Source organism: Euwallacea similis, chromosome 2 (genome assembly GCF_039881205.1).
Source record: "Euwallacea similis isolate ESF13 chromosome 2, ESF131.1, whole genome shotgun sequence".
NCBI classification, from domain to species: domain Eukaryota; kingdom Metazoa; phylum Arthropoda; class Insecta; order Coleoptera; family Curculionidae; genus Euwallacea; species Euwallacea similis.
The window spans coordinates 1,716,557-1,731,116 of record NC_089610.1 but is presented as its reverse complement, the minus strand read 5'-3'; the positions used below and the strand labels follow the sequence as shown (position 1 = coordinate 1,731,116).

General features: G+C 34.6%; 2 protein-coding genes across 3 annotated transcripts; one reads left to right on the top strand and one right to left on the bottom strand.

The window, feature by feature from the left end:
* Positions 1 to 851: 851 nt before the first annotated feature.
* Positions 852 to 4,385, bottom strand: LOC136419515 (secernin-3). Of its 2 annotated transcripts, none has more exons than XM_066405911.1 (7): positions 4,190 to 4,385; positions 3,610 to 4,010; positions 3,020 to 3,219; positions 2,851 to 2,957; positions 2,587 to 2,784; positions 2,397 to 2,534; positions 852 to 2,236 (listed from the first exon to the last, which is right to left on the bottom strand). In XM_066405911.1, exons 2-7 carry the CDS (start codon positions 4,008 to 4,010, stop codon positions 2,048 to 2,050), a joined length of 1,233 nt encoding a protein of 410 aa, XP_066262008.1. In that variant the 5' UTR covers positions 4,190 to 4,385; the 3' UTR covers positions 852 to 2,047. The 2 variants fall into 2 exon arrangements, with proteins under 2 accessions (XP_066262008.1, XP_066262009.1); XM_066405912.1 differs by lacking the exon at positions 4,190 to 4,385 and having other exon boundaries at positions 3,610 to 3,803; positions 3,858 to 4,117.
* Positions 4,386 to 4,715: 330 nt separating this feature from the next.
* kdn (knockdown) lies at positions 4,716 to 14,501 on the top strand. Its single transcript, XM_066405909.1, has 8 exons — positions 4,716 to 4,889; positions 9,873 to 10,034; positions 12,273 to 12,470; positions 12,530 to 12,806; positions 12,856 to 13,100; positions 13,159 to 13,362; positions 13,493 to 13,597; positions 13,799 to 14,501. The coding sequence occupies exons 1-8, from the start codon at positions 4,845 to 4,847 to the stop codon at positions 13,961 to 13,963; spliced, it is 1,401 nt and encodes a 466-aa protein (XP_066262006.1). The 5' UTR covers positions 4,716 to 4,844; the 3' UTR covers positions 13,964 to 14,501.
* Positions 14,502 to 14,560: the final 59 nt, after the last annotated feature.

Genomic DNA, 14,560 nt, shown 5'->3' with positions numbered 1-14,560 from the left:
GCTTTCACAAAAAACACATACATACATATATTACTACCTATTTCATTTTACTAGGATTATACTTGCTCCTGCTTTATTGTAGGGGCTACACTAGATCAGTTTCATCATCATTAACCGATAATTCTTCAATAAATCTGTTCTCAAAATTCAAGATATAATTCTTTAACACTTCTCAAAAAATCTAAAACTACACGAAATTGATCTTGAGAGAATATTAGTTAGTAGCGCATTCCGGCAGATGGTGCTGATGAGAGGAGTTATATTTGGAGCGAGTTAATTGATTCAGTCAGTTGAGCTGAGGGGTGCTAGGTGTCACTAACTTATTTGATCAACGACTGAAATTTTACCTTCACCATTATCAAGAACATTTTTATTTTTTGTTGAGGATCGACCTTTCTTCCTGTTTCGTATAACGCAAACATCTGATATTTCGATGCCCATAACGAAGGATACTTTCCTCTTCAAATATAAAAAAATTTGTTTACGTATACCTATGGAGTTTGTAGAAAATTAGGATAAATACTTCAAATATGTCTGATGTTTCTGAATATCGCATTCTCATATTCATTAATTTTATCCATGAAGAGATGTCCAGTTTACAGATGGTTCCCACTTGAACTTACAAGCCACCAGAGTGAATTCTCTAATTCCAAGGATGGCTCCACGAGCTCTACAGGTATACTTACTTTAGTTTCCGAGATATGGAACTGTTTTGACATCCATTTGAACTCTTAAATGGAGAAAGCCTCTCAAACTACATATCCAAGACTCTTACATCAACGCGGATGTCCAATTCCGAGGCGGCTTATATATCAAATCGTTTTGAGGACCTTCCTAGTAAAACTCCAAAATTACGATTAATTAATATATTTTGCCATATTATGGAATGCTTACATTTGTTCGTTACTTACGGTAATAAGTATCTAAGGAAAATGACCATTTATAAGTTACAACGGTTTCACTTCTTATTGAATGGTGCGCAAAACAAATCAAAAATGTGAAATAAAAGCTGTGGCACTGGAACGGAAAAGTAGCTATTTTTGAAATAAAAATTTATATAAAATTTAAATTTACCTCTCTGTGAAAAACCTGAATATTATAGATACCTATATGAGATGGAAAGATCTCATTACACCACTAAACATCGCAAAATGTATAGTGAATATAAGGATCACTGAAAGTGGAGAATAAACAGGACAAACCGGAATTTAACAAGCAAAATGTGTTAAATTATATGAAAAGCATAAAAATAACGTATACCTAAACTTTTTCTAAAGCTGGAAAATCACAATACAGTACGGATCATTCATAGAACGTATTATATTCACAAAGTAAATTCACACTAAACGAAAAATCGAATAGAAAACTGAAGTATTTGCTAAAAGAAAATAAACAAACCTCTATTCTATTTTTCATGAATTAAATTCAATAAATTAGATCCTTTGTTACTTTTCTGTAGTTTTCTATATGTATGTTTCTCTTTAATAATATGCATCAATCGCAATAAAACATCAACAATTTGAGCTCCTTTTTAAAATACTGATGTGTCATAGGGCTCCCATATTACCAGAATACAAATACCTACCTACATCGGTACAAAATCACATGCATGTATATTCATCAGAGTAACTAAAGCAAGCAATGTATAGTCTTCCAGGGAATTTCAAAAGTGGGTTAAAATTGTCATAAAACATATGATTTGCTTTACAAACCCGCTGGCGCATCAAAAGAATGGCAGAAATTAATCCGAAAAAATACTGAAACTTCTGAATTCTTATATATTCGCCAGTGACTACAATTTTCAATAGCCCTGCAAGACATATCATCGACATACTTTAAAATTCCCGGCGACATAAACTCTCTATTGGTAACTGTTTTCTACCGTTTCAAAATCACTCAAATCTAATCGCAAATAAAGCGCCATAATAATAAATAGACCTAAATTGAAGCGTCCAAACCTCAAAGCCTAAATATCATCATAATAAATAATATAATCTCACTCATGCAAATAAAATTATTAATTAAACATTACTATCGAAGCCTGGTTTTAGCGGTAGAACTTGACTTCAGTTTCAACGCAATCTTTGAAAAGTTCATCGAATTCTGAAAGGTCCTCACCCACATGGGTAATCACGTCGTTTAGTTCTTTAACGCAATTCGATTCCATTTCATGAAGCAAATTTCCCACTCCTTTGTATTCGGCCTTTTTGTAAAGGGTGTATAGAGTGTGCGAATTCTGTAGAAGATTTAAATTTCAAGCATCTCAAAATTAAAAAAGGTACGTTAATACATAGATTTTTCAAAACATTTCTAAGTTGGAGTCCATTCTGTAGTCTTCAGAGTATACAAAAACATGGTAATCAAACTAATAAATCGACAACCCAATGAACGCTTACCTCCTTATCAGGACATATTGTGTGTTTCGAAATCACAGCGTTTTTAGTAAAAATAAATGGCTTAAAAACAGATCTAGAAGGGTCTGGTGTTGCAGTAAACCAGTGCACATTAGGTATTGTGGATGACAATATGGACACCTAAAAACAACTATTAAATAATAATAAAAATTATTTTCAAAAGAATTGATACTTGGCTTCCAGCAGTAGGAAAAGCCTCATCACAACCCCTACATATTCCTGACTCTTTATTCCTAAGCACTTTGAACATATCTGTCTCTCTAAACTTGTTAGAGGCAGAATATTCTTGCAATAAATTTCGACCTGCGTCATAGCGTGCGTCTCCGGGTTTTTTTTCTCCAGAGAACACTAAGGAAAAATTAAATTCTTCCTGGAAATAATTGGAAAACATTAATAACAAACCACACATACATATTCTTTAATTGTGACAACTTACTTTCCCATCCCATAAACCCTTTGATTTAGCATAACTTTCAAGCCCATTTGACTTACGGTCAATTTTAGTGGTAATTGTAAGGAGATTTGAAATATTTCTAAATCCGCCTAAAATAAAAATGCCCTTATTTGTTGGTTTTGTGGTTCAAAATATGTGACCTTAAGCTTACAAGTTATTTGTTCGGCAGCCCAATGTTTCCCACATGTTTCCAACACCCAAGCACAAGAATTATCAGCTATTAAATATGAGTTATGATAGGAAAAACCCTCATCTGTTTTAGAACATGGACCACCTTGTCCATGTTTTTCTAATAGGGCAGTTACAATTTCTAAGGCTTCATTTGCTGTTGAACTTCTTTCCAGACCCAGTCTAGAATGAAGAGGGGGAAACAATAGCTTTAGGGGGCAGTAAAATTACACAAATGTGAATCATATTTGTAGTCAATGCAAAATTATATAGAGGGCTAAAATTTGACTTAACACAAATAGACTCTTTGTGAATGCAAATGCAAACACAAAAAGATTAAATTGCTGTATTTAATTTTTAAAATGTCTGTCTCGGAATCCATAGAAAATGCAAATACCTTCATATCTCTATTTGAGATACTTTTAATTTTAACTTTTAACTTTCTGAGACATTTTCAAGATATTTCTGCTGTATTTTAGTGTACAAAAATTTATCAGTAATCTACTCTCTTGAGTATTGTTTACAAAATTCCTATTCCTGTTATGAACAGATACTATAAATTAAATTACCTACCTGACCAAGTCCATTCCCAACAACCTCTTCACTTTTGGATCACTATCCCCCTCATTATCATTAGTCCAAATTGCCTCATTCCCAATCACAACTCCACATTCATTAGCCCCCATTTCAGCACCCCACATCCAGTTTGGTTTGCTCAATATCACGGCCTTAGTTTTAGATACAGAATCCACTTCTATGTAAGTACACTGTAAGCAATATTTTATAACAACATGCATTAATTTTATATTTGGTGTTTTCACCTTGGTTGTTGGTTCTGAAGATTCTGCAGCTGGGAAATATACAACTTCTTGAATCTCCCCTTGAGGTCTATCGGAGTTTTTCCCAAAAATCACCCCATGTTGAGTGAAAGGTGGTAAGACTACAAAAGTGTCACAGGACTGTGGAAACTCCATCTGCAAGAAAAGACGATTTTTGGGCTTGAAATTACCAAGACCGAATTCTCCACTGTGCAGTTAAGTAATTAGTTAGTCTGTGGACGTAACAATAGAATCAGTGAAAGGAAATGAGTCATGCAGGGCAGAAGAATGGGGGCACTTTTTCTTCCTGAAATCAAGAATGGTTAAGTAGGTACCTTTTGCAAGTGGGGAATTGCCACAAAAGACTTATAATGTATAGCGGATTTTGAGTATTTTTCTCGCAATTGATTAAGGTTTTCAAGCTAAAAACCGGCAAATTTTAAGTGTTAATTGTAAAGAAATAGTTATGAAATTATTGAATTATAGGTAATAATCACATCGATCAATAAATCATCTGTGCAGCTGTCAGTTGTCAGCACAAAAATTTGGCAAGTATCAGCTGTTTAGATCCAATGTTTAAAGAGAACTACGTTGCCAAATTATTGTTCCCCCCATCTATGATATAAATGGAATAAAGAATTTAATAAAAGTGATCATAAAAAAATCTAGGAATAGACGTTACTGTAGGGCGCTGAATAAGTAGCTTACTTATTCAATATCATTACAATACGAAAAAACATTGAGTGCCAATTTATTTATTATCCTAAAACCCTAACAAATTAGTTAGAAGTGACAATGTCGCTGAAGTCACGTGAAAGTAGTAGCGTCTCATAGTGACTCACATGACGTTTGCAATTCTTTCATACACTTTGCTTCCTAGGCGCAGGTCCGCACTAGCTCGAGGTTTGAGTGGAGGTTCGCGAAACGGGGGCTCGTTTGTTGGCGGTATCGTGAGTGAAAAATTTTTTTGTATAACCTGATCCCGCTAAAATGGCATTGTTTCGTATAACTACGGCCAGATTGCAAGAATCGCAGGTAAATTATATGTAAAAAATTGTTTCTTTTCTTTTAAAATTATTGCATCGTTCTAAAGATCAGACTTGTGAGTCCCTTTTGGGACGCCCTTTAAGTTTGCTGAAAAATGCACGTTTTGGAAGTGTAGCTCGCCGTAGTTTAAGGTACTGCAAAGAATGTGTTTCTGATTTTGAGGCATTTGACGAGAATTTTCAGACGCACAGCATTACGTAAGACGTTTGGCTATTTAGTAGTTCTTTTCAGGTCCTAAATTCTAGGGAAAATTTTACAATTACTCTTGCAATAATTCTTTATAGATGAACATGCCATAAGCTTACTGACTGTCGTTTAAAAATTGCCCATATAAGTATTTAAGTAAATTAATGAGATTAGGTTCATTTTTATTCTATGGTTTCCTTCCCATATGATCATTCTTCCTCTGCTTCCTTATTTTTGGTCATGATTTTACTAAATAGCTGGGTATTCTCGTAGCACATCTATTCAGGAATTACCATTTTTATCTTCTCCTAATTCCTTCAAAGGGTGCTCCTAGTCCCAGCTTTGATTCTATACTTTTCCCAGATTATGCAGCTTGATATGTTTCATAACCTATTTACCTCTAATCTTTCTCTAAGTAATATTGAATATAATAATTTTAAGTAATAATTGGATTAAGTACGTAAGCCCGTAGTAGCTAAAGAAACACTGGTATGCAGACTCATCATCATCTTAATTACCTTAGACTCCCAGATAGTACTTTATAATCATGGCCACCTTGGGCCTTTTTCGAAAACTGCAAGTGTTGTCAAAAAACCCTCAAACCTGCCTGTCTTCCTCTTAGTTTGCAGTTCATAGTAGTGAGGCATGCCACATAATGATGTGCATTATGGAAATTGTACCATTTAAATTTGACAATGAGTTGTATGTATAAATAGTAATATTTGCTGATGATCAAGCATCTACTTTGCATGTGAAGTTTCTATTATGTGAAGTAAATGAATACTTGAAGCATCAGCAAATACTACTTTTATTTTCTATATCTAGGAACCAGTGTATTGACAGTCTTAGGGATAAACTATGATTGAGAGTGATTTCAATGTATCAATTTACTTTCTGTCTATTATTGATTGATTGATTGAGTGCAAGAAACGGGAGATATAAAAATTCTGCCTACTGGATGTAATTTCTTATTCTTGTTGGACAATTGGATTGGCAGAGGGGCAATTATACAGAGCGATTTTTTTAATTTGAAATTTTCAAAACTTTGTTACCTTTGTTGTTTTCAGAAAAGCTCTCTAGAATATTCTCTGTCGTACAATTCCATAGCGTCATTCTTTGTCTTGTGTATTGCATGATTTTGCTATAAAAAATAAAATAAATAATGGAAAAAAACGCTTTTTTATTCAAAATATCTAACAATATACATATAGAGCGTACTAATTTTCTCCCTGCAACTAGTCAAATGTGCGTATCCCACATGCCGCACATATCTCCTCTGACTTCATCCCTAGATTGTAACTAGATGTAGACGTAAAATTGAGTAACGCCTCCAGGGCCGCCACCCTCACCATAGAATAGGAGTCTTTCATAGCCCTAGTTATTCCCATTTACGTAAAACTCTGAACCCTGTCCATTAAAAGCTTGGGTGTGTTAGCTGTTTCTAAACGGGACCGTATGTTAGGGCTACTTCATAATAAAGTCGGAGCGACTTCCGTGCATTGAGATCCGAGATGCGGCCGAAGACCCGTTTGTGTGTCTACAGTGCACACCTGGTCTTCTTTATTTCAGCAGAAGCGTGTTTCCAACAAAAATTCAGAAAGACACCCAGATAGTTCATCGTTTTGTGGTACTTAGATACTACGCTAGAGAAAATAATTTTTGTAGGGGGCTATTCAGTAATGGTAATACATCTACAAAATTGCCAAAATCAATGCATATTTAATGCTTGCATTACTGGCAATATGCCGTAATGGTCAACTGTGATCTGCATTAACTCACCAACTGGATTACCTAGTAGTACCAGGGTTTAGTTGACGTTATGCTGACGTTTATATATATTGCTTTATGTTAGTATAACGTTATTTCGCATTATGGCATTAGCCTTGCATTTCTTATTTTCACTTTACTTGGGAATAATCTGAACTGAGATAAATGGCGAAATGGCAAGTAGCATACTTCCAACAGTACTCCCATTAATGAAAGCTAAGGTCACGTGTTACTATCAAAAATTTTCTTCAAGAACCATGATTGATACTAGTCATGATAGTAGTCTGCAGAAAAATATTGTAATTAGCTCGTGTATTAATGGACTATTAATACATTTGTTGGTTAAATACTTAATAGTAGTATAAATAACTTGTCTTTTTTACTTTTTAGAGGTCTAAGTATCTCTGCATCACCTGTTTCAATTAAAACTTGAATCGCTCTGCATTGCAAAGGCAGCACTGCTCTATTACACTTCCTATAATCTTCCGCGTTCCCAAAAGTCGATTTCATCTCCTTTTCCACCAAATTTATCAAAGTTCTTCCAACCAAATTACGAAGTTCTATTGCATGAACTCATAATCATTAACTCAAACATGCACGAAAAATTACGTGAACAATATCCAAAGATACTGAACCTTGTAGATGACCTCGTAATGCGTACTTAGTAGGTCATCGGATATTTGATCAAACACTGCAAGGAGCAAGGTCACGACCGGATACAATCTGAAATAATACCAGTAATTCTACTCTTACAGAAAAAAATTACAGTTGCGCAAGCCTATACGTATTCAGTAATCTTGCAAGATCAAGGTATCATGAAATGAACGGTAATGAAAAGGTCACGCCAGTCTAGGCGAAAGTTAGACATATGCTTGTTGATCGAGCACTAAGAAGGTCAGAGCTTTGCATCTATTAACTAAGCAGCCTTTCCATTCATACTATTTACTAGTTGTTAACTAGTAGCAAAGCTACTTGTGTTTATCTTTGAAATTTTATCACCTACTCATCGATATCTGCCCTACTTCCAAAGCGTCCAAAGTCGCAATTTTCATCTAAAATCTCGACTTAAATCTATTGTGGTTTTAGGATTCAATGGATTCAGAAACAACTTAATTGTTTTTACGTAACATGTCTATGTGTACAAATTTGCGTCATCAGGTGTCTGATGATTTATACAGGGTGTAACATATCATTATGGGGATATGTCAGGGGACGATAGTACTCTGCAAAATAAAAAGGGGGGTTTCAAGGGTTTAATGTTAAAACAAATTATTGTGATGAGCTAAATTCCAAAAATCCTTTCGATATTTTTACACATTTAACTGTGCAAAAACAGTCAATCATGCATGGTTAACATGTCACGCGATCATTCATCTTCAGTTCTGCAACTTTCATGTACACTATCACGTTGTTTTTATCAATTCCCAAATGTTATTTATACATTTTTGTTTAATCACAATGCTAATGAGTGGCCAATATGGAGTCAAGACAGTAACAATGATAAGTCCAATGCACATAGTAAATTGTCACGCCGAGATTCCACGAGGACAAAGTCTGAGTTAAATATATTTAGTCACGTCTTTATCTTACGCGTGGGATTATTTAATAATTGGAAAGGTAACGTGATATATTTGATGGCTGGGTTAAATTAGATAATAGACGGGTATCAATGACGAACATGAGAGAACTTACGTAATAGGCTGTAGCATGATTTTTGATATCAAAGCTTCATAGCATGAATGACTATAATTTTGACTATCCTTCTTGTGAATGTAGTATATTATGACACACATAACCGTGATAAAGTTAATAACCTGATCTGCATACATTTGCATTTTAAAGCCATGAGATTTTGATGGCTACACATACAAGGTGTAACATATCATCATCGAGATATTTCTAGAAGCGATGGTATGCTGCAAAATAATAAAAGAAGCTAATAAACCCATGGGCAAAAACCACCATTTTCGATTAAAGGGTGGCAAAGTTTCGCATTTTTTCTCATATTTTTCTTTTTTCTCAAATATGCATTATATTAAATTTTTGAAAATTCAAAAGGTCAAAAATCAAAACAAAATTGTTAAAATGGCCGAAATTCAATCATGACATCCTAAATTACAAACCAGTGTATGTAAACTTGACTTTCTTAATTTGCATCGATAGATATTTTTGCAAATTCTACAAAAACGGTCAAAAATATGAAAATACTGTAAGAGACCAAAAAGTTAAAAAAATTGAAGAAGGAAATTTAATTTGGTATCGGAATTCATACAGGGCGTTACAAAAAAAGATACCAAGCTTAAAATAGTACATGACTCAAGAAACACACCACCCTATATATGGCTACCGACCGATTTTGACGTTTTGTTGGAGAGGGTCTTAAAGAAAATAGGTGTCCGAAATTTCAAAAATTTAACTTGAGGTATACATGAGAAAAACACAAAATATGGGAAAAAAATGTGAAACTCTGCTACCCTGTATATCGAACATAGTGTATTTTTGACTATAGATCCATTAGTATTTTTTTATTATTTTGCGGAGTACTATCGCTCCCCGAAATAACTCCATGATGATATGTTACATCCTGTATAGGAGGCGTATTTTCATTACAATAACAGTCCAAGCGAATGATGTAGATAGTAAATAACATAAGACCGAATTCAACAATGTCGTTAAAATGAAGCTTTATCATTTTCATTCAGTGTGATACGAAAATACTTATGTTAATCAATTGACGCGCACCTACTCTTGATATTTTTAGTATAGTTTCGCAGGAGAATCCAAAACGCGATTACACAACCGCGGCTTGACGGCCAATAACAAGTACTTTTATTTTTAAAATAAATACTTTAAGTCGAGCACATTTTCAGACTAGTATTTTAACGTACCAGAAGATTAACTGTAAGATTTATAAGCCCAATAAAATCATGTTATGTTGAATATCTGCGAACTTTTTATTTGAAAGACGTTCATGTTTCCTTATCACAATTCCTGTAACGAAAAGGATATTTTTTCTAGAAAATCGTCCCACAATTGTCCTGCGCACTCAGACAGCTCACAGATGCCTCAACCGATCTCAAGGGAGTCTTGGCGGCCAAAGTTCCCAAAGAACAGGAACGCGTCAAGAATTTCAGGAAAAGCCATGGAGCCACCAAAGTTGGAGAAGTTACTGTTGATATGGTGAGATTTCGCACTTGAAACTAGAGAAAAATAGTTCGATAATATTTTTGCTAATTGTTCCATTTAAATCACGTGTCAACCTACGACATTTCAAGCAGACTTATTATCTTGGAAAATTTCCAAAATGAGGAATTTCCTTGAGGTTTAGACTGTTTCGAAAAATAGCTGATCTGCATGCGAATGCAGTTCTAATATATCTACTTAATCACGTATTCTTAATTCCACAAAAAAAATCTTTAAAGATTTTGGAGAACATAAAATATTTGCACGTTTTATGATAACATTGTTATATTTTTAAAATCTGGGAAATTCTGCATGTTTCTTTCCAGCATTTCTCACAAATAAATTAACTAAACCTAATGATTAGATGAATCTTACTGCTACTTGATTTGGGTATCAGATGTATGAGCTGTAATGGTTTCTAAAACGTTTTGGGGTACATTTTCAATGTTATCTACAGCTCAAGCATATTGAAGATGGCAAATAATTATTAAGAAATATTGTTATCTGCTTAGAATGTAATAAAATTGTTGCCACAAATTACCTGGAAATTAAGCTTAATTAATGACATTACATATCTCATAAACTCTCATAAATTTCACAGTTCAAGTATTTATTCTGGACAGAATATTAAATATAAATTTTACTTTGCTATAGCCTTGCTTAAGAATCATGAACTTAATAACGAAAAAATGTAATTTTTGTTTTTGCTTTCTACATGTCTTGGCCATAACAACTTAGGATATTCATAGATATACACTGTGAAACAGCCAAATGGAATAAATTCAATATCTGCACATTTCAACATATGTGAAAAAAAATACCGAAATACGACAATTTTAGATTGTGAAATTATATCCTGCCCCAGAAAAATTTCATCCTTAAATTCAACAACCAAATTTTTAAATTGAAAATATGTATTTATGATACCTCATTTAAAAGGTCTTTTTTACACTATACTTCACTATCTTTACATATCCCCATAAGAAGTTTAATGGAGTAAAGTCAGGTGATTTTGCTGGCCAGTCGAGCGATCCTCACCTGCCTATCCACCGATTTGGAAAAGTGAAGTCGAAGTACTACCTCTTTGCGCAAACATCAACCTTTACGGGGTTTTGTGTATGTAATTCTTTCATTCAGTATTACACAAACATCTCTCTTGGCATTCCAATATTCAATAAATTCAGTATTTATAATAATGTAAGGATAGATAACGAGTATTTTAAATTGGAAAGGTCAGGACAAAGTATCTATCATAGTCTAATAACAACCAAATGTGATTAACCGTTCACCAACATTATTGTTTTGTTTTTGCAAATTTCATTGTGTGTAATTGATAAATTGAGGTTTTAGTTACAGAGGTTCATAATTTAGATTTTTGTTAATTGAATTCTCCCTACGACTATGTTCTGATTTTAATAAAGTTGAATTACATTATAATCTATATTCACGAAGTAGCGCAAGTTTAATTACAAATAGGATACGAGATATTCTAAATTACAGAGCAATAACATTCAATTTATTTAACATTCTGTACACGAAAATGAGTATCTGTAGCTTTTCAGATGATTGTCAGGTGGATTATCGCGTTATGTTATGCTATATAGTTATTTTGTGAAACTTCCATACGATTATCAGTAAAAAAAAATAGCTAAGGCGTACACTATACTTGCTCTAGACGTGCTCAAAATTACGAAATTTTTCTACTTACTAAAAAATAACTATTTACATACGCAATATCACATATATGATCAAATTCTGCAAGTAGTGCGAATTTAATTTATTCCAATATGACACTGAGCGGTAACTATACTGATTGGAAACATTTAATGTGCAGAAAGTAATAATTATAGAAATTCTTCTGTGGCATTGAAATTCAAATAGTCATTCACTATCAGATATTACTACATATTTAGTAGGGAATGCGAGATTATGGGAAATGTGATTTTAATGTAACGGATATATTCAAAAATTCCTGTTCAAGACTTTTTTTCACACTACAAGTTCGCATTCAAATGCGACTTTCACTTTCACACATTTTACTCGTAAATAATTGATTAAGTTTATGTGCAAGTTGAATTTTTTTAAATTACTTACACGTTATCTACATTTGAGGTGGCTTTTTACCAGTTTTCTTACATATATTTTAAGGGGTAAATTTTGTCAGTTTATGTATATGCCTGAATTTTAAATTATTTTTATTCCAAAGTGCTCAAGCCATTCTTACATTAAATCCAGATGTATGGAGGCATGAGAGGGATCAAAGGTCTGGTGTGGGAACCCTCAGTCCTCGACGCCGATGAAGGTATCCGTTTTAGAGGTCTCTCCATCCCCGAATGTCAAAAGGTCCTCCCAAAAGCACCTGGTGGCAGCGAGCCCCTGCCAGAAGGTCTCTTTTGGTTGCTGATCACTGGTGACGTACCAACTGAAGCCCAAGTAATGTCCACTCCACTTATTAAATGTTCAAAAGTTTTTAAGACCGCTTGTGTTTTTAGGTCAGAGCCGTGTCAAAAGAATGGGCAGAACGTGCCGAACTACCTCCCCACGTAGTAACATTGCTCAATAGCCTCCCAAGCAACGTGCACCCCATGTCGCAGCTATCGGCCGCCATTACCGTTTTAAACAGCGATAGTAAATTTGCCAAGGCCTACGCTAGTGGGGTGCACAAGTCCAAATATTGGGAATACATCTACGAAGATTCTATGGATTTAATTGCCCGATTGCCTGTGGTCGCCGCCACAGTGTATAGGAATACTTACAAGGACGGTTCCGGTATGTTTTCAAATAAGGCACAGTATTTCGTATATAAAGTTTTTTTCAGGAATTGGCGCCATTGATACCTCCAAAGATTGGTCCTATAATTTTACCCAAATGTTGGGTTATGACGATCCCAAATTCATCGAATTAATGAGATTGTATCTGACCATCCACAGTGACCACGAAGGTGGAAATGTGTCCGCTCACACCACTCACTTGGTGGGATCCGCCCTAAGTGACCCCTATTTATCCTTTGCTGCTGGTCTCAACGGTTTGGCTGGACCTCTCCACGGATTAGCTAACCAGGAGGTGCGAGTTTGGTCAATTCAATAACTCGGTATTTTACGCAGGATTTATTGTCAATTAGGTACTCGTGTGGTTGCAAAAATTGCGCCAGCAAGTAGGTGACAAATACACTGAAGAGCAGCTAAAGGATTTCATCTGGAAAACGTTGAAGTCTGGCCAAGTTGTACCTGGATACGGCCACGCCGTGCTGAGGAAGACTGATCCGAGATATACGTGCCAGAGAGAGTTTGCCTTGAAGCATCTGCCCGAAGATCCCCTTTTCAAGGTAAGTTTAGTTCAAAAGAGTATATCAAATGGAAAAAATGAATGGAATAAATTTCTGTAACCTCTACCTTATTAACATGACCAATCAAGCTGCATCTTTAAGTACAAAATACGTTTTATTTGTCTTCCAGTTGGTCTCAGACGTCTACAAAGTAGTTCCTCCAATTCTGCTAGAGCTTGGCAAAGTAAAGAACCCATGGCCAAACGTAGATGCCCATTCCGGAGTGCTCTTACAGGTAATTCATTATTTAACAGTTTGAAATACACATGTAATAATATCATACAAAATCTTGCAAGTTTTTGTGATCACAAATTAGCCTTGAAGAGGGCAAAAATATGGGAGAAACGTCGATACTTGATTAACTTTAGAGTTGATTTTATTGTCCTAAACCTGAAATACTAAATTGGTATAAATAGATATAATTTTTCTTTAATAGTATTATGGACTCAAAGAAATGAACTATTACACCGTACTCTTCGGAGTTTCAAGAGCATTGGGAGTACTAGCCGCCCTCGTCTGGGATCGAGCACTCGGTCTTCCAATCGAAAGACCGAAATCCTTGTCCACCGATGGACTCATGAAAGCGTTGAAAGCTGCCTAAATTTTCTCTTTGTGTGTAATTCGTCTTGATGCAAAACTCGTCATTGATTTACAATCAGAATTCATCCACCAGGAAAGATTAAAACACATTCAAGATGATACTCGACAGGTCCCAATACATCGTTGTGATATATTATTTAGTCAAACTTGATGATGAGTTTTGCGTTTAGCGATTGTGATCGTTGGAGTGATTAATTTAATTTTTCCATTATTTCGCAGGTTACCTTATAGCATATTCCTTACAATCTGTGTTTGTTGGGCACTTAAGTTGGGTATTTTTCGACATTAACTCATTTCAAACATAAAAGCAAATTTCCAACCTATGTAGGCACTAAAGTGCGCGTGATTACTTATAGTAGTTGTTTTTATTTATTGTAATTATTCTGACCGTACTGTAATAAAACGTTATTTTATTTTAATATAGGGCGTCATATTGTACAGGATTCTTTTTAGTACATCGGCGAAATGTAAATTAGAAGTTCAATTACAAGACAATACACGTTTATAAGAAACTTGTTATTAAATTTTGTTTTCCCATATTTTGGTTTGTTTGTTTTGGAGGATTTGTGGGTGAGTGAAGTCCCCATTAAGCAGAACA

What these genes read in the sequence shown, in the direction of transcription:
- LOC136419515 (XM_066405911.1), bottom strand. Translation starts at nt 4,010, where the DNA reads ATGGAGTTTCCACAGTCCTGTGACACTTTTGTAGTCTTACCACCTTTC. An exon ending in TTGGGAATGGACTTGGTCAG is followed by an intron (nt 3,220 to 3,609) that starts GTAGGTAATTTA and finishes TCTTCATTCTAG; the next exon opens with ACTGGGTCTGGAAAGAAGTT. An exon ending in AGGGTTTATGGGATGGGAAA is followed by an intron (nt 2,785 to 2,850) that starts GTAAGTTGTCAC and finishes AATTATTTCCAG; the next exon opens with GAAGAATTTAATTTTTCCTT.
- kdn (XM_066405909.1), top strand. Translation starts at nt 4,845, where the DNA reads ATGGCATTGTTTCGTATAACTACGGCCAGATTGCAAGAATCGCAG. An exon ending in CCAGATTGCAAGAATCGCAG is followed by an intron (nt 4,890 to 9,872) that starts GTAAATTATATG and finishes TATTTTTTCTAG; the next exon opens with AAAATCGTCCCACAATTGTC. An exon ending in GAGAAGTTACTGTTGATATG is followed by an intron (nt 10,035 to 12,272) that starts GTGAGATTTCGC and finishes CATTAAATCCAG; the next exon opens with ATGTATGGAGGCATGAGAGG.